The sequence below is a fragment of the Moschus berezovskii genome, chromosome 14 (genome assembly GCF_049115385.1).
Source record: "Moschus berezovskii isolate FMDL1 chromosome 14, NW_MosBer_1.0, whole genome shotgun sequence".
NCBI classification, from domain to species: domain Eukaryota; kingdom Metazoa; phylum Chordata; class Mammalia; order Artiodactyla; family Moschidae; genus Moschus; species Moschus berezovskii.
The window spans coordinates 57070730-57088673 of NC_142473.1; the positions used below are offsets into that span (position 1 = coordinate 57070730).

At 42.6% G+C, this 17944-nt stretch overlaps 1 protein-coding gene and 1 long non-coding RNA gene across 6 annotated transcripts in view; one reads left to right on the forward strand and one right to left on the reverse strand.

Moving 5' to 3' along the window:
* The window catches only part of LOC148775622 (uncharacterized), a 24139-nt gene extending 13149 nt beyond the window's left edge, over nt 1-10990 (forward strand). The window contains exon 3 of the long non-coding RNA XR_016039003.1: nt 8881-10990. This is a non-coding gene — a long non-coding RNA (uncharacterized LOC148775622). The remainder of the gene's footprint in view (nt 1-8880) is intronic.
* The window catches only part of C2CD3 (C2 domain containing 3 centriole elongation regulator), a 127104-nt gene that overhangs the window by 18783 nt on the left and 90377 nt on the right, over nt 1-17944 (reverse strand). For 4 of the 5 annotated variants that reach the window (XR_016039002.1, XM_088843184.1, XM_055423655.2 and 1 more), the window contains 6 exons: nt 17325-17389; nt 13446-13651; nt 12332-12465; nt 9114-9275; nt 5482-5702; nt 2473-3394 (listed from right to left, as the gene is read on the reverse strand). Coding sequence is in view for 4 of the 5 variants with exons in the window: in XM_088843184.1 (XP_088699310.1) it covers nt 2473-3394; nt 5482-5702; nt 9114-9275; nt 12332-12465; nt 13446-13651; nt 17325-17389 (1710 nt within the window). In the remaining variant the exon portion in view is untranslated. Of the gene's footprint in view, nt 1-2472; nt 3395-3424; nt 3734-5481; nt 5703-9113; nt 9276-12331; nt 12466-13445; nt 13652-17324; nt 17390-17944 lie in introns of those variants that run through there. The other variant, XM_055423658.2, reaches the window with a different exon arrangement.

The window sequence follows — 17944 nt, forward strand, 5'->3', positions numbered from 1 at the left end:
CCTATTTGGAACCAGTCTGTTGTTCCATGTCCAGTTCTAACTGTTGCTTTTTGACCTGGATACAGATTTCTCAGGAAGTAGGTCAGGTGGTCTGGTATTACCATCTCTTTCAGAATTTTCCAGTCTGTTTTGATCCACACAGTCAAAGGCTTTGGCATAGTCAATAAAGCAGAAAGAGATGTTTTACTAGAACTCTCTTACTTTTTCTATGATCCAATGGATATTGGCAATTTGATCTCTGGTTCCTCTTTTTCTAAATCTAGCTTGAACATCTGGAATTTCATGGTTTACATACTGTTGAAGCCTGGCTTGGGAGAATTTTGAGCATTACTTTGCTAGCGTGTGAGGGCAATCGTGCGGTAGTTTTAGCATTCTTTGGCATTACCTTTCTTTGGGACTGGAATGAAAACTGACCGTTTCCAGTCCCGTGGCCACTGCTGAGTTTTCCAAATTTGCTGGCATATTGAGTGAAGCACTTTAACAATTGTGCTTTTGGGCCTGCAATTACACAGCACGGGGCCTGGCTATCCTTAGTTTTTGAAAGAATGAGTAGTTTGGAAGGCCCAAATTAAAGCAGTACCCTTAGGACCTGGACACATGTGACTGCGCCTCCACTGATCATAAATTCTGAGCACACATAAACTGACTGCAGAGGCAGAAGTGTTAGAAGCCAGGGTGAAGGAGGCAGGAAAGGGCCTCGAGCAGACTGCTCTCAGTGCTCAGCCTCCAGCCATTTCACGCTTAAGTCTCTCCTGAGCCCATACTCCCCAACCCTCAGGTTTCTGTCTGTTCTGCCTTCAGAACCATATCTGTGTGGTAGGTACAAATGTTCCCACTCATTTGATTTTCTCAAGAATCCTGTGAAACTGATAGTTTGCTTCAGTGTATATTACTGACCTTTTTTGTGTGTGATATCTGGGGACACAGAGGATGACAAGGCCCTTGACTTCCCTGGAGCATTTAGTCCGGTAAGGGATTATTACCTCCATCTTGTAAGTGAAGAAATTGAGGCTCAGAAGGGTTAAACTACATACCTAAAGTTACACAAGCAGTAAGAGCTAGGTCTTGAACAGTCGAAGCCAGGTCCCTAACTTCTAGTAGAGAAATCACTGCAAAGCACCACAAAGGCAGCCTGCTTCCCCACTGGCCATGCGATAACCCATTTGTCACCAGGATATCATGTGAACTGATCAATCAGCTGTTTAGGCTATGGATGAGAGGGTTACTGATGGTCCTAAGTGGTTTCCTTTCCCCATAACATGCCCATCTGCATTTCAAAGGAGGAAGAGAGGGAGTGTTAGATACACTTCTCCCGACTAACACTGCCATCCTGGGGAGCGTGGGCAAAGACCATTTCAGTGGTACCCACTTCCTCTATATCTGGCCCCATCCCTTGCCTAAAAAAAAAATTAAACAGTAGACATCACTATAATTCTTAGTCTTTGTTTCATTACATGCAAAACAGAAATGATACTGACTTTAAGAACTTCCCTGGTGGTCCAGTGGCTAAGACTTCAAGCCGCCAGTGCAGGGGGCCTGGGTTCAATCCCTGGTCAGGGAACTAGATTCCACATGTAACAATTAAAGACCCCTCATGCTGCAACTAAAACCCAGTGCAGCCAAAATAAACAAATATTAAAAAACAAAAGCACGATACCGACTTTAAAGACTTGTAATAACTGAACTTGGAATGTATGTAAAGCACCCAGCACATGGTAAATGCTCAATCACTGGTAGGACTCTTCTTCCTCTTTCTTTATACCTTCCCCTGAAATTTCAACTGAGAATAATGGTCTCATACCTCAGATGCAGAGCTTTGCCTTCAGGTGTAAAATACCCGAAATTAATCAGATAAATCAGGCTAGGATAGGCTAATGAATGTGATGTGTTTAGTCGCTCCAACTCTTTGTGACCCCATGGACTGTAGCCCGCCAGGCTCTTCTGTCAACAGGATTCTCCACACAAGAATACTGGAGTGGGTTGCCATGTCCTCTTCCAGGGGATCTTCCCAACCCAGGAATCAAACCCTATCTCCTGCATTGCAGGCGGATTCTTTACCGACTGAGCCATGAGGGAAGCCCAATGAATGTGCTGCTGCTGCTGCGGCTGCTAAGTCACTTCAGTCGTGTCCGACTTTGTGTGACCCCATAGACGGCAGCCCACCAGGCTCCTTCGTCCATGGGGATTTTCTAGGCAAAAGTACTGGAGTGGCTTGCCATTGCCTTCTCTGAATGAATGTGCTACCAACATCTAAACCCAGTGCAAAGCATTATGCTTCAGAGGCCTGATGATAATGGTAGAATCATAGCACCTGGTCAGTGCAGGTGAGTTTTCAGTAGGAAGGGGATTCCCATGCCTCTGAGCGCACTTGATTGGGGGAGGGGGGCACTGCTCACTCATGTGGCTAATTACCAGCATCCAAATGCCTAAAGATGGCTTAAGGGGCTCCTTGGGGGAAACACCAAAGGATACAGGAGGCGGCTCTGCCTTGTGGACACCTCTGACCCAGAGGTTGTCTGCTTCTGCCTAATGTCAGGGCAGGTGATGCGTGGCTCCTTATGGTTTTCCCTTCTGCTTTGGGATGCTGGCTGCAGAGGGACTTTCTCGGAGCTATCAGCAGAGTCACTTAGCTCATCGGAGGCCACTTCCTTCTTGGTCTGGGACTGTGGCTTGGGGCCCTGGTCCTGGTCTGCCTTTGGTGAGCGCCATCCAACGTAAGTGTCACTCTGCTGGGCTCCTGAGAGGGTCATGTGGGAGGTGAGCTGTGGGTCTGCTAAGGCAGGCTCTCCAACCCTGGTCTTAGAGGCCACATCCTCACAAAACACAGTACTTTGGCTCGGAGAACCTTGCCTATGCAAGTAGGCATTGACAGTCCTTTCCGGGCTGGACAGAAAGCTACTTCTGACCCTGAGCTCCTCTCTGGGGAAAGACTCTGAAGGACTAGAGAAGCTTTCCCTCTGGACCTCATCAGGCTGAGGGCTCATGCCCTCACTTGCATCTGACATGAAACTGGACCATGGGCTGGTTTTGTCCGTCACGGTGGTGATCTCATTGAGGGTCCTGGGCTCAATGATGTCTTCCTCATAGTCCTCATCACTGACGGCCGGGCCTGCCTCGGTGTCCTCAGTGCTCTGCATTTTTGTGATGGGTACCGTGTGCTCCAGGGCCTCATGAAGCTTTCCTCTTCCACTTGAAGTCTCTTTAAGAGCAGAGGGAGGTGGGGAGTTCCTGTCCTCATCTGGAGCTCTTGCCAATAGCAGGTCTGGACTTGTGCTCCGTTCTTGCATGGTCCCTCTGTCCTGAGCATCTGGGAGGGTGGTGACTTCTCTGCTTCTACTCCTGGCTTGGTGAGAACTCACAGATCCTTGAGAATTCCTGGTGAGAGTCTGCAGATCTGAACAGTAACAGATATCACTCTTACTACAAGGTATGGCCACAGACCACTCAACTCTCCCACACCAGCTTCCAGTTTCAGATGGAGTCTTGCAATCAGACTTTGAACAAACCTCAAAGATGATAGTTAATTCACTCCCAAGAATCAGTGAAACTATATTCAAGGCAGTACAATTTCTAGCACTTTATTCTAATATCAGAGGACCAAAATCTAATCTATTTATAGCTGTGGTTACATCTGTGGAAATGCTTTCAGAGACTATCTGCTCATGCTCAGGAATTCTTGGGAGCTGGGAGTCCTGGTGGGCATGTTCAAGCTTCCATTTACTTCAGTAATTACCTATATCAAAAACCAAAATGAAAATCCACTTATTTACCTATTTGATGACAATTATTAGAACTATTTACTTGGAAAATAAAAGCAAGGAAATATCCGTCACCCAAACGGTAAGGCAAGGGAGATACACGGAGAGAATGGAGGCAGAGTGAAAGGAGCACAGGCCTTGGAGCCAATGGGTTCAAATCTCTACTGTCACTTGTCAACTTTGTGGTTACAAGCAAACTATCATGAGTCTGTTTATCTTTACAACGTGATAAAACACCACCCTTTTCACAGGGTTATGGTGAAAAATAAATGAGATGAATGAACGTAAATGAGCCCATACATAGGCAATCAGTAGCTCCTTTCAACATTTATTTTCTCCTTGTGAAAATCAGTTCTCCTTCTGTCATTCCTTGCTTAGAACTCCCCATTTTCTTCCAGAATAAAGATTAACCCCCCAAGCTTGCCTTTAAGGCCCTTTGGCTTTAAGCCTTTGATTCTCCTTGCTCTCTTTACCTCTAACCTCCAAAGGGATTCCCCTAATCCACCCTCACCGCCACCTCAAACAAGCCTCCTTCTGCTGTGCTCTTAATGCTTTCTTTCTGGGGGGCAGCTTCTTCGGTTGACTACAGAATGTATGCTTGATGAAAGCACAGACAATGCCTGTCTTGTCCACCACTGTATACTGCTGGAACTAGAAACACAGTAATGTCTGGCATAGTTGGTGATCAATAAAGAGCTGACTGATTATTTCCAAGCAAGTAGAAGCCAAATACAGAGTACACTTCTGTGGTCCTGGTTACCAACAGGTTATATATCTGGGAGAAGATTAGATTTGTGTCTAATAGCAACCATGGTGACTTTTCCCCTCCTTTTAAAGGGAAAAAACTGAACTTACTCATCCCTCTATAGAATACATATTTTGCTTGAGCAAAAGTGATACCAAGTGAGGGCTAAAGATGCTGATCTAGTTTATTTCTCAGTATTCTCCCGGGTGTGCTTTGTACAGGTTTCCAGACCTTAACCCTAGATTCTGATTCAGAAGAGCAGAGCAGGACCCAGGAATTCGTATTTCAAAATAAGTGTCCCAGGTGATTGTTAAGCTCAGGCAAGTTGGAAATACTTGTTCTAGAGAGGTCTCTGTCTGGGCTGCACAACAGAATTACCCAGAGAGTTTTGAAAAATCCTGATGCCTGACCCTCAGAGATTCTGCTACACTTTACCTGTAGTGCAGCCTGGGATCTGGATTTTTAAAAGTTCTCTCAATAATTTTAATGCAGTAAAGCAAGAATGACCATTTTAAGGGGTTTTTGAAAGGGTGGACTGTGGACCACGAACATCTAGAAGTATCTGGGATGCTTGCTAAAAATGCAGTCTTTTGGCCTTTGAGAATTAAAATTTTTAATATTTGTAGTTGAGTTTTTCAGAAAATACAGTGGCATGTGTTCAGAAACTGCCACTGTAGAAATCATCTAACCCACTCTCCCCTACCCTTTTTCTGGTTGGGGAAACTGACACTTAAGAAGGGAAAGATATACTCAAATAGGACGTCTGTGCCAGAAACCCACCAAGGACTCAACTTGGGTCTCATGCCTCTTAGTCCAATGCTCTTTCCATTGAACACATTTTCTCTTTCCAAAAGGAAGATGGCAAGTAAGTAAGATGGTGACAGTTGTTGGTCTGTATCTGTCATAAGGGCTTGTCTGCACACATTTAAATGCTTTCTGAATAAGCACCCAGTGACAGTAACTCAACAAGAGCCATACCCGTGATTAAGGAGCTAACTTGCAACACCAGGTTATTGGATTTCTCCAGGATGCACTGGCTCTCGGGGTCTAGGCTGCTGGCTGCTGGTCGAAGATGGTCTGTCTGACTTTCCTGGCACTGCAAGATGGCAGTGTGCGTCTGAGGGCTGAGGGGAAGCAAAGGGTTGGTGAGCTTCTGGTTGAAGTACCGCTGCATCTGATCTAGCTCACTCAGATTCCTCCTGCAAAAGAAGACAGGGAGAAGACAAAAGGGTCATTTATTAGGATTATGAGCATCTTTTATGTTCCCTTGACATTCTATTGCTTGAGCCAGGAACTTACTCTCACTTGATCTATTAACAGCAGGGTCCCTCTCTCTCCAATCCACCAATTCATCCTTCACTGACTACAATCCGACTGCCAAGGACATTTTCCTCCTTCTGTCTGGCTAATGTAACTCTTCTTCTCATGTCTAGCAAATATTCTACCTCCTTACAGGGAACCATTCATATCATCGTTCCAGTCCTCACTTTCCCTAACTCTGGGCTAGCACTGATCTGTACTACCTTAAAACCATTTCTGGCATACTTCAGTCCATGGGGTTGCAAAGAGCCGGACACGCCTTAGCGACTGAACAACAACCACCACCATTCTTGATCCTTCAAGCAAATGACCTCTCATAGCAAGACTTCCCTGACCCTCTAAGTTGGTTTAAGGGCCATTCCTCTGTGCTCTACAGTTCCTTCCGTACTCTTCAACCACATGATGTGTTTCACATCAATTTCCCCTAATGTGATGTGAACTCTGTGCTGACTCTTTTGTATCTACTGCACCTAGGACAGTGCTTGGCACAAAAATGAATGCTGAATGGATAAACAGACATGAATAAATGACTTAAAAATCTTTAATGGGGCCACATTCATTCTTACTATTCCAATGAGCAATCACACCAACCATGATCACCTTCATTTGCATAGGATTTTATGTTTTATGCTTTCAAATACATTATCTTGTTTAATACTCATCCAACCAGATGAGGCCAGCAATTACTATTTTACAAATAAGGAATGTGAGGTTCAGAGAATTTAAATGATTTGTCCAGACATGCAGTAGCACACAGTTACTCAGAAATTGGAACTCCAAGACTTACGCTTTTTCCATTATAGTAAATGGGCTCTGTTCTGAGTTGGTTCATTTCTGCCTCATACCTCTGCATGCCAGAACGTGAGTTCAAGCTGCTCTCCTCTGTCCCTGTCCTATTCACTTTTGAAGGTGTAGATCATATCTCTCCCTTTCAGAGTCCACTGCCCCAAATCAGTGGACCACCTCCCCCTTCAACTCCTGCACTCTTGGCATCTAACCTTCTACCTTAAAATTTCCCTTAGTTTTCTCATTATGTGTTAGTGTCGCTTCCCTAATTAGGTCATGAGCATCTGGTAACAGAAGACAGTATATCAAACTTCTCTGTTTCTCTAGGTTTCTCAATGTGCCTGGCACAACTGGCGCAACACAGACATTAAACAGCTGTGAAGGAAACAGAGTCTTTCTATCCTTTTGTTAAGAACAGTCTGATTATCTTAGAGTTGAATCTAAATTAAATGAGAGGAGAAAGCTGATCCTTATTCTATCACTAGAAGCCACAACTCTGCCAAATCACAGTAGATTTACTTAGGTGTTTACATCTGGGTTTATGCTACACAGATTAAATACCTGCAGTAGGAGCATGCAGACACATGTAAACTTGGTGAAGCTGTAGAAAATATGCCAACCCAACTGCCCTTGTTTGAGGTTCTGGGTATGGAACCTATTGATACCAAGCTGCAATTTTCTCATCTGTGAAAAAAGTTCGGTAATACTCACCCTGCAGGCCTCACAGGATTGCTGTGACTCAAATGAAACACTTGTGTTAGGGCTTCGTGAACCCAAAGAAGTAATGCAAAATTGACAGTATCTTGTTTCATCTCTGCTGTAGAGAATCTGTCTCTGGCAGTGGTTCTCAAAACCTGGCTAGAGGACAAGCGGCAGCATCACCTGAGTGATGCAAATTCTCGGGCCCCATCCTAGACTTACTGAATCAGGAACTTATGGGTGGGTTCCAGCAACCATTGTTTTAACAAGCCCTTCGTCTGATTCTGATACACACTAAATTTTGAGAACCACTACTCTAGGGCAGTGCTTTGTAGCCTGATGCTTTTAGCCCCGAGGGGACATCCGGCAATGTATGGAGACATTTTTGGTTGTCACAGATGAGGGGAAGTGCTACAAGTATTTGGTGGACAGAGACCAGGGATGCTGCTAAATATCCTACAATGCGCAGGACAGGCCCCCACAGACAAAATACATGGCTCAGATATCAAAGGTGCTGAGGCTGAAAGAAACTGCACCAGCGCAAAGCAGAGTTCCCTTTCTCTTTCTTCACTGGGTTCCAGTGTGTCAAATGAACCATCTAATCAAATGCAGCCAAACTGTTGGTGGCTTTATTTGGCCTGCAGTCTCCAGCATCTTACTAAACTGAGAAACTGAACATATTACTTCCTGATAAGTTTGAGCAGTTCTCCAGTCTACAGTGCAATTGCTCAGTCCATTCTAACCCATGTCCCACCAAAAATGATTTTGCTAATCTTTCATTTTGAGTTTGTTTTATGAAATCAAACAATAGGTTATTAATTAAAAAAAAACCCTTTTTTATATTTGTTTTGTCAAATTTTACACATCTTTTCCTCCCAGCCCCATGCCTTTCCATTTGAGAATCAAGTCCAAACTCAACCTGACGCTCAAGGCCCTCCAAGATCTGCCTCCCACAGAACGTGCCCTCCTCCTGACATCTTATGCTCAGCTTCACTCTAACTTCACTGCTTTCCCAAACTGCGCTTAGTGTTTCATGCTCCTTACAACATTTTTTTCCTGAACAGAATGCCCTTCACATTCGTTGACTTGTACCTTTAAAGACCACGTCAAATGTGACTTCTTTATATCTTTCCATGACCAACCTAGAATGTTACTCATTCCTCCATGTACTCTTTGCCAGGAAATTTGGAACTCTTATCACACATACATGGTTATAACTATAATGGCAACATGGCTGTCTCCTCTGCTGGGAATGGCAGAGCCATGATTAGAAATCAAGTCTATCTGACTCTGAAGCCAAATCCTTCCCACTGCACCATGCTTCTTACTAGGTAATCCAGGGGCTGGTCCAGATGATCTATAAAGATCCTTTCAATTCTCACAGTGTTTTTCTGGCTCAGATGCTGACTGAGCTAAGAAAGAGACAGGGAAGCATTAACAGGGCAGATGCTGGTCTGGAAGAACCCAGTGGTTGTGAGGATAAAGACAGCAGGCAGGACAAGGCTTTGTAAATTGTAGAGTAGATGTGAGGGTGGTTATTTGGTGACTCATCTAAAGTTTCTGTATTTATAGGTGGGCCAGTACTATAGCCCCCTGAAGGAATGGAAGGCCCCAAGCTGAGACAGATTCATCTGTGAAGAATCCTGTGAGGTTCCAGGTCCACCTTGACACTAACATACATGAAAGCCCCTGCGAAATATCCCAGAGCAGTGGCAGCTGATGGAAAACACACTGCAGGCTGCCTTTGCCCATTCACTCTGAGCCCCACTATGGTTCTCTGTGTCTTTTCTCATGGAGAGTCTCACCTTAGAGAAGTCAGAATGGAGGTACGGGAAGACAAGGGCGATGTGGTCAGTCTGTCGTCACTTGGCAAGACTGCCTCTGCCTGCTGCAGGGATTCATGGAATCGGCGGATGTTCTGCACATGCTCTTCATGGCGTGATGCCTGGCTTCTTGTGGTACCGCTTCTGTTGAGAATAAGTGGGGGCAAAATACATTTCCAACCAATGAGAAAACAATAAATTTGTGACAACAAACAACTCACCCTCCTGACATGGCACTGCAGATCCATCCCCACCACCACAGTTCTGGCTTCACTGGGTCAAGTGCTTGGATTACAATTACCTCCTGAGTAATTCTGCCTACAGTTTTATTCATTCTCCTTTTATAAATTCTCTATCTTATAGCCTCAGTGATTTTTTAAAAACACAGATCTGAAATAAGAGTAACCACAATATTTAGAGGACTAGCTTGCCCATTTCCATAAGGAATCCAGCAAGTACTTGTGATATAGGGAGTATGTTGAATCTATAGATCAATTTGGGAAATACTGTCATTTTTACAACATTAAGTCTTCCAATCCATGAAAACAGCTATCTTTCCATTTATTTAGAACTTTAATTTCTTTCAACAATGGTTTATAGTTTTCAGAGAATACGTTCTGCACTTTTCTGGTTAAATTTATTCTTAAGTATTTTATTCTTTCTGATGGTATTGAAAATCTACTCATTTTTTCAATTTCATTTTGGATCATTCATGACTGATGTATAGAAACACAACTGATTTTATATATTACGTTTTAAAAGTTTCTCAATTTGGGGGTGTGGTAGAAGGATAAATTAGAAGGTTGGGATTAGCACACTAATATATATAAAACTAGTATACTAATATATATACACAGTTCAGTTCAGTCGCTCAGTCGTGTCCAACTCTCCGCGACCCCATGAATCACAGCACGCCAGGCCTCCCTGTCCATCACCAACTCCCGGAGTTCACTCAAACTCATGTCCACAGAGTCGGTGATGCCATCCAACCATCTCATTTTCGGTCGTCCCCGTCTCCTCCCGCCCCCAACCTTTCCCAGCATCAGAATCTTTTCTAGTGAGTCAACTCGTCACATGAGGTGGCCAAAGTATTGCAGTTTCAGCTTTAGCATCAGTCCTTCCAATGAACACCCAGGATCGATCTCCCTTAGAATGGACTGGTTGGATCTCCTTGCGGTACAGGGGACTCTCAAGAGTCTTCTCCAACACCACAGTTCAAAAGCATCAACTATATATAAAATAGACAACTGGGAATTCCCTGGTGGTCCAGCAGTTAGGACTCTGCACTTCCAATGCAGGGGGAACGGGTTTGATCTCTCTCTGGGAAACTAAGATCCCACGTGCTACATGGCAAGGCCAAAAAAATAAAAACACTAAAAAAAAAGATAGGGCCTCCCTGGTGATCCAGTGGTTAAGAATCCACCTTGCAATGTAAGATACCAGTTCAGTCCCTAGTAGCCAGGAAGATCCTACCCGCTGAGGAGCAACTAAGCCCATGCACCACAGCTACTGAAGCCAGTGCACTTAGAGCCTGTGCTCTGCAACAAGAGAAGCCACCACAATGAGAAGCCCACACAATGCAACAAAGAGTAGGCCCCGCTTATGGCAACTCCAGAAAGCCCATGTGCAGCAATGAAGACTTATCACAGCCAATAAATTTAAAAAAGTGAGGACCTACTGCAGAGCACAGGGAACTATACTCGGCATTTTGTGATAACTTGTAGAGAAAAGAATCTGCAAAGGAGTAACTGAATCACTGTGCTGTACACCTGAAACTGACATGATACTGTAAATCAACTATATTTCAATAAAATTGTATATTGTAAATCAATTATATTTCAATAAAAATTAAAAGAACTGTAAGACATTAAAGTTTCTCAGTTTAAATTTATAATACAGTAAAAACTGATAGTTAAAACCTACAGAAACAAACCTTTCTGAGGTCACCAGTAATTTTTGGGAGTATAAAAGGATTTTGAAGTGGAAATGTCTGAGAACCACTGCTTTATTAAGGTATAACCGATATACAATAAACTTCATGTATTTAAAGTGTAGAGTATGATGTGTTTTGACACAAATGTGCCTCTAAGGAAACCATTACCATATCAAGATAATGAACATATCCATCACTCCTAAAAGTTTCCTCCTGTCTTTCATAATTCCTCCCTCCCTCCCACTCCATTCATCCTGCTTTGTCTCTAGGCAACCACTGGTTTGCTTTCTCCCATTCAAACTTAGTTTCTGAGATCAGAAACCAGATCGGGCATGTTCAGGGTGGTATGGCAAAGACTGATTTGCCTTCTGTCACTACAGATTAGTACACATTTTCTAGAATTTTATACAAATGGAATCATGTGCAATGTACTGTTGGTCTAGCTTTTCTCTCTCAGCATAATTAGAGATTCCTCTGACTGTCTCATTGACTAGCTATGGTCAACGTAACATCTATAAAACAGGTAACAGAAATTTTCTAAACTAGGGCTTCACAGACACATGGGGTCCTTTTATGCAGAGGCTCTCTTCATGTGGTGGAAAAGCTACATAGCACTGAGACAGGCCTTTGTGTGGCTAAGCAGTGGAAGAGCATCTTTCCTGGAATAAATGGTCTCTTCAGTAACTGCTACTATAGGAGTGGCTGCTACATGATCCCTTGCCTTCTCCCTAAAGTGAAGAGAGAGACATGCAAAAGACTGACAGAGGCAGAGGGATGCCAAATGGTACCAGGGCCTGAGGAGAGTGGAGTGGAAAGAAGCAATCCTAAATCTTGGATTCTATCCTTTGACAGGATGGAATGTACTCTAGCCCTAATATCCATAAGCATATCCAGTTAGTTTGGTGAAATGAGAACGCCAGATGCTTTTTACACAATAACCTGGCATGTAGGTTTGGGAGGGGAAAGGTCATGATATGTTTCTCACACAGCTGATGATTGATTTTAGGCATGAAGGTTAAAGGCCTCTGAGGAGAAACGAGTCCCTTGCACTGAAGCTACCCTTTTGATAGCAGTAAAACTTCTAGTACCTAATTTTATAAAAATTTTGTTTTCATATCATCTTGGGGTTCCCTGGGCTTATGAAAGAAGGTCACTAGTCTCTGCCTGTTTCTCATTCTTCCTCTAATAAAGGAAAGAGAAATGACAAGCTAGTTTGCACACTTCCATTCTGGATCCCATCTCTTCCTGTCATCAAGAAATCACTCACCTCCCAGAAGAGGAGAAATCAACCTCCTTTGATGAGGGGTGAGCAGGCAGTTCTAGAGTCTGTCCCGCAGTGCAGCCAGGGAATGCAGCATACACAGCAGAGGCAGGGAAGGAGAAGGTACTGTATACTGGGATCTGCGGAAGCGATTAGAAAAACGGCACACTTGTTGTCACAAATCCTTTTGGAATAAAACAGTATAAATAAATTTGTAAAATTTATAGTATATGTATAACTTACTATTTTCTGTTGAACACTGTACCAAGCAATTTGTATGTATTTTCTCATTTAAATATCACACTCTTATGAGGGAGGTACTATTATCATCCCCATTTTACAAACTACAATGTCAGACTGCTTTTTAAAAGTTGCTTTATTTTTATTTATGCTTTTGTTTCCTCCACCTAGTTTGTGAACCCCTGGCTGGACATCTTACATTTTCTTTACAGGTGAGGATAACCTGGCTGTGACAGTTCTTATCTCATGATTACTCGGGTTGGTGTAAAGAAAAGGCCCTCCTACAAAGGGGATTATTTAAACTATCATTTTCTCATGCATGCATTTATTCGCTCAGTAACTCATCTGATATTTACTGAACCCCACTCTGCCAAACCCTGGATCAGGCATGCGTGACTGCCTTCCCTTGACAGAGCTCCCCTATCTGGGACAGTCTGAAAAATTCTCTTTTCCTTTATGGTTAAACTCCCTGAAAGAGTTGTCTATACTTACTATCATCAATTTCCCTCTTTCCATTTTCTCTTTTAATTTTTTTTAAGAGACCAAAGGTGTTAATGTAACTTTTTATTTTTAAAGTTTATCTAATGTGGTTTCAGATTCCATACTGTATCTAACCTTATTTTATTTAAAAAATTGAGATTTAATTCATATGTTATAAAATTCACCCATTGAAAGTAAGTGTTCAATTCAGTGGTTTTTCAGTAGCATCCATCACCACCATGTAATTTCAGAACATTTTCACCCCAAAAGGTCATGAAGTCATTATAAAACAGAAACGCACTCTGTACACTGGAAAGTACCAAACACATGTAAGTTATCTTCTTATAGGTTTTGCTCAGTAGAACCTTATTGGTTAAGGATGTGAATAAAAGATACATACCAGTGATCCTGGGTTCTCCACCTCACGTCTTGCTTGCCTTTCTTCTTTGAAATGAATCAGACTCTCCAAAGGGGAGATAGCAACTTTTATCTGCCCTTGGCACTCTCCACTGAAGTCTGTGATGTTGTACCAGCCACAGACAAACTGGAAGCCAGAGAGAAGCGGGGAGAGGTCCACAGAGGCAAAGCCAATCACCCTTTCCTCATCTGTGGGACAGAAAGAAGAGCTGGGCAGTGTGGCTGGGCACGTCTTGCCACTGGGCTTCGAGGTGGCACATGGAGGTGATTTAGGGGGTGGTAGGGTTCAGTGATTCCACAATCAACAGAGAATACAGATAACAAGGATAAGAGACTGGCAACCATAGCCTGTTTTTGAACTACTGTATATTTTTTTGTATGGTAGGGAAAAGCTGGCAGGGTTGAGCTCTGTCCTCTTGATATAGGCAACTGGAAAACATCCCTTAAATGTAAGAGACACTTGTTCTTCTCCCTCGGGCACCAGGTCTCACTGATTTTCCTTAGGGAAATGGGTCTTGAAAAAAATCACTTGAAAGACCATCACTCTTGGAATTATGAATGATTTGCATTCTCTTATTTATAATTGTCTGTATTTTTCAAATTTTCTATAACATACACATGTATTATATTTAATTAAGAACACATACACACATGACAAACAACCCTCTAAAAAACCAGTACAGGGTACAAAATGAGTTTGGGCTCAGGCTGCTCTTAATGACAGAGAAGACCCCTTCTTGGTTGGACGAGCTTTGCAATGACCTTTATTTTCAGATTTACTGCTTCTCACTTCCAACATGAAAGTAGCTGAGGACAAACAGACCCCTGTCCCTTTACATGCTTCTGTTTTGTATAGGCTCCACTCCCTACACTGAATCAAGGACTGATTCTACCAAACACGGACACAATTCTCAGTTTTCAATTTGCTGAATAAATCAAGGAACGCAAATTTTCAAGAAGAGTGGTCATGAGTTTCCCAATTCCTTTGACATTGGACTCATCACACATTGTCTGACATTAGTTTACACAGTTTGCTCTTCTCTAGACTGGGACCTACCTAAAAGCTGAGACCAAGTATAACTCACTTTATGTTCCCTAAACTTTCCATACCTGGCATAACATCTTCCTACACTATAGGAACTTGATAAGACATCCACTGACAGCATGCGTGAACCGGCCACTGTAGAGGGAGACTAAGAAGCAGTGCACTACAACAGCAAATCTAAATGTGGCTTTGACTTGAAAACACATTATTCTAATTTCCTGGGCCTCAATTTTCAAATACGGGAGAAGTGCTGAACCAGATTTAAGATTCTCTTTAACTTGGATAGTCTCAGATTGTAGGAACACTTGAAGTTGTGTTCCCCAGAGTAGGGGTCATGTAATTCTTACCCACTGGGGGTGAAGGATGATGGACAGCCATTGATTTGTTCTCCAAAGATATTCTTGCTTTTCAAAGAAAGCTAATCTTGATCTCTTTGGTTATCAAAGATGTAACCTGTTCTTGTTCTATAATAACTTTAGGCAACCCCACTTGAAGGTTCTGTCTAACATGAAAGCACTTTATCCTAAACATAGTGGAGGAGAAGTCTGGCTAAATTGATCACCAAGAAAAAAAATCAGGAGTTCCCTGGTTGCTTAAGGACTAGGATTTTGGGCTCTCACTGCTGTGGCCCAGGTTCAATCCCTGGTCAGTGAACTGAAACCCCACAAGCTGTAACTTAAATTTATTTATTATTAAAAAATGTTTTCTTTGGCTGCGCCACGAAGCATGCAGTTATCCTAGGTCAGACCCACACTCTCTGCAGTATAAATGCAAAGTCTTAAACACTGGATCGCCAGGGAAGTCCCCTGTAAGTTAAATTTAATATCAGATTTAGCAGTCAACCCCCCATTCTCCCTTTGCAGTTTTATGTTCCAGTGATCCTGAACTTCCCTTGTACTCTTTCTTTACTCTAGGCTTTTGTATTTGCTATCCCTTCTGACCATACAATGTCAAGTCCCTTCATTTCTCATCAGAGGTATGTCCCTCAAAGCCTTCTCTAACATCCTAAGTCTGGGTTAGATGTCTGCTACCAGAGCACCCTATATGTCTTGTTTTACCCCTGTATCCCCATCACTTAGCACAGTTCCCGGCACAGAGTAGGAACTCAAATATTTATTGAACACAGCTTGGTCCAGTCTGAGTACCTTTTACAATAGGTTCCTTCAATCTGTGTGGAAAGGATGGAGTTAAGAAAAGGATGGAGTTAAGTAAGTCTACATACACTGAGAGACAGAGCTGGATGAACTCTGTCCCTCTTTACATTGGGGTTCTACATGATTGTCTAGGGGTCCTGAAAGGTAGGGCATGTACTTTCTTCATCTCCATACCTAACAGCCCTAGCACTGTACTTTACACACAGTAGGCATAATAATAAAAATAGCTCCATTTATTAAGTGCCAATTTTTCCCAAATACTTTATATAATTATCTTTAACCCTTATAAAAGCTGTTGTTGTTATTGTTCAGTTGCTAAATCGTGTCCAACTCTTTGCAACCCCATGGACTGTAGCCTGCCAAGCTCCTCTGTTCATCAGGTTTTCAGGCAATAATACTGGAATGGGTTGCTATTTCCTTCTCCATCAAAAACCCTGTGTTGCGGGTTCTATTAATCCTAATTTTATAAATAAGGAAACAAAGAATCAATCAGGTAGAGCAATTTATCTCAGGTCACACAGTTTGTAAATAGCAGAGCCAAGATTTGAATACAGATCTGCATAAGACCGAAGTTTATTCTTTTTTCCTGCTGAAGTAACTGTTGAATTGAGGCGAAGTCTGGTCTGCTCGACAATGTCTGGAATACTTCAGAGAGAAGACAGGAATGAAAAACTAGACAGGAGTGTTGTGCTATGCTGAATATAGCAGGAATTCCTTGTAATGATTCAGAGAAAACTGAATTATGGTCAGTTCCTGACCCACTAATGAGGTTGGGCGGGGTTTGGAATCCTTGGCAGCAGCATGGGACCAGTCATCAAAACCAGATCCGAGGCATCACTCCCAAAGAGGAGCACAAGAAGGGAGCCAGGTGAGTCCATCTCCTTTACCCCCTGACTACCCTCAGGTCTTTATTAGGTTTTAGGGTTACCCATTATGGGCAAGCAAACACTACGATGCTATAGATAACTCAAAATCACTGAAGGTCTGGAAACCAAGAGCCAGCAGGAATCTTAAAGGAGCTAGGTTTGTAAGGAGGGATTTAGTGAGACAAAATTTTCTAAGAGCTGTGAGATCGCTGAATGTCCTAATCACCTTATTTTTCTGAATCATTCAATTTTACTAGTCTGGTGAAGTACAAATGGTAAAGGCTAAACAGCCAGTCAGAAATGGGTTTGAGGAGAATGCCCTATTTGTCCAGTGGTTAGGAGTTGGCACTTTCCCTGCCGGGTCCTGGGTTAATCCCTGATCGGTGAACTAAGATTCTGCAAACCTTGTGTGTGGCCAAAATAAAAGAAAGAAGTGAGTTTGAATCCTAGCTCCATGACCTTAGTCAAGTCACTAAACTTTCTTGGGCCTCAGTTTTTATACATATAAAATCTAACTAGTTGTATTTTTACCTTACAAGATTAGAGGTATTTCTAAAGGTATAAAAGTATACTGCCATTCACTAATAAAAACAAAGCAAGCAGTCAAACAAAATGATATGGTTTCTAAGGATTTAAATTCCACCAGAGAATGACACGCCATTCTATGGGATCACCTCTAACACACATATGTGTTTCCAGCACCATCAGTGCCAGGGTTTTACTTGGTTAAAAAGAGAAAAAGATTGGCAAATTAATAGGATGTAGACTTATTTTATAACCAAAGAAACAGTTCATACCTCCTTTATGCCAAACTTTGAAGACCAGGGTTTGTTGTGGGTCCAAAAGCAGCTCTTTCGAAAGCCTAGTAAGTAAAACAAGCACCATAAATTAACTGTGTAGGAAGCTTCTCTAGTATGAAACCCAGACTTGAAAGGTATCTTAAAGTTTGCAAATCACTTTCCTTTCATGCTCAGACCATCTTCTAGGATATATTTTTATCCTCTAAAAGCAGGGAATGGAAGTTCAGAGAGCTGATGTAACCAGTAACTTGTCAAGAACTGAAAACATGCAACCCAGATGTGGTATTCTTTCCCCTAACACCCGTGGCCCCCATTTTATTGGAACAGGTAAGGATTCTTCTCATGTCTCGTGGTGGTAGGTGGAGGCAGTGAGAAGAGAGGAAAAGAATGTTTATTGAGCACCCACGCTGGGCTTAGCACTCTGATCGCCTACCTCTGGAGGCAGATTTGGTGTTTTAGATAAAGTACTGGTCACTATGGCCAGAATTTCTGTAATTTCCAGTAGCTCACCACAGACAGTACTGAATGGTCACTGCAGTTAGAGCTCCTGACTCAGGTCAGCCTCTCAAATTTCAAAAACACTGAACTTAGCAACTGCTGAGACTCAACTAGGTACA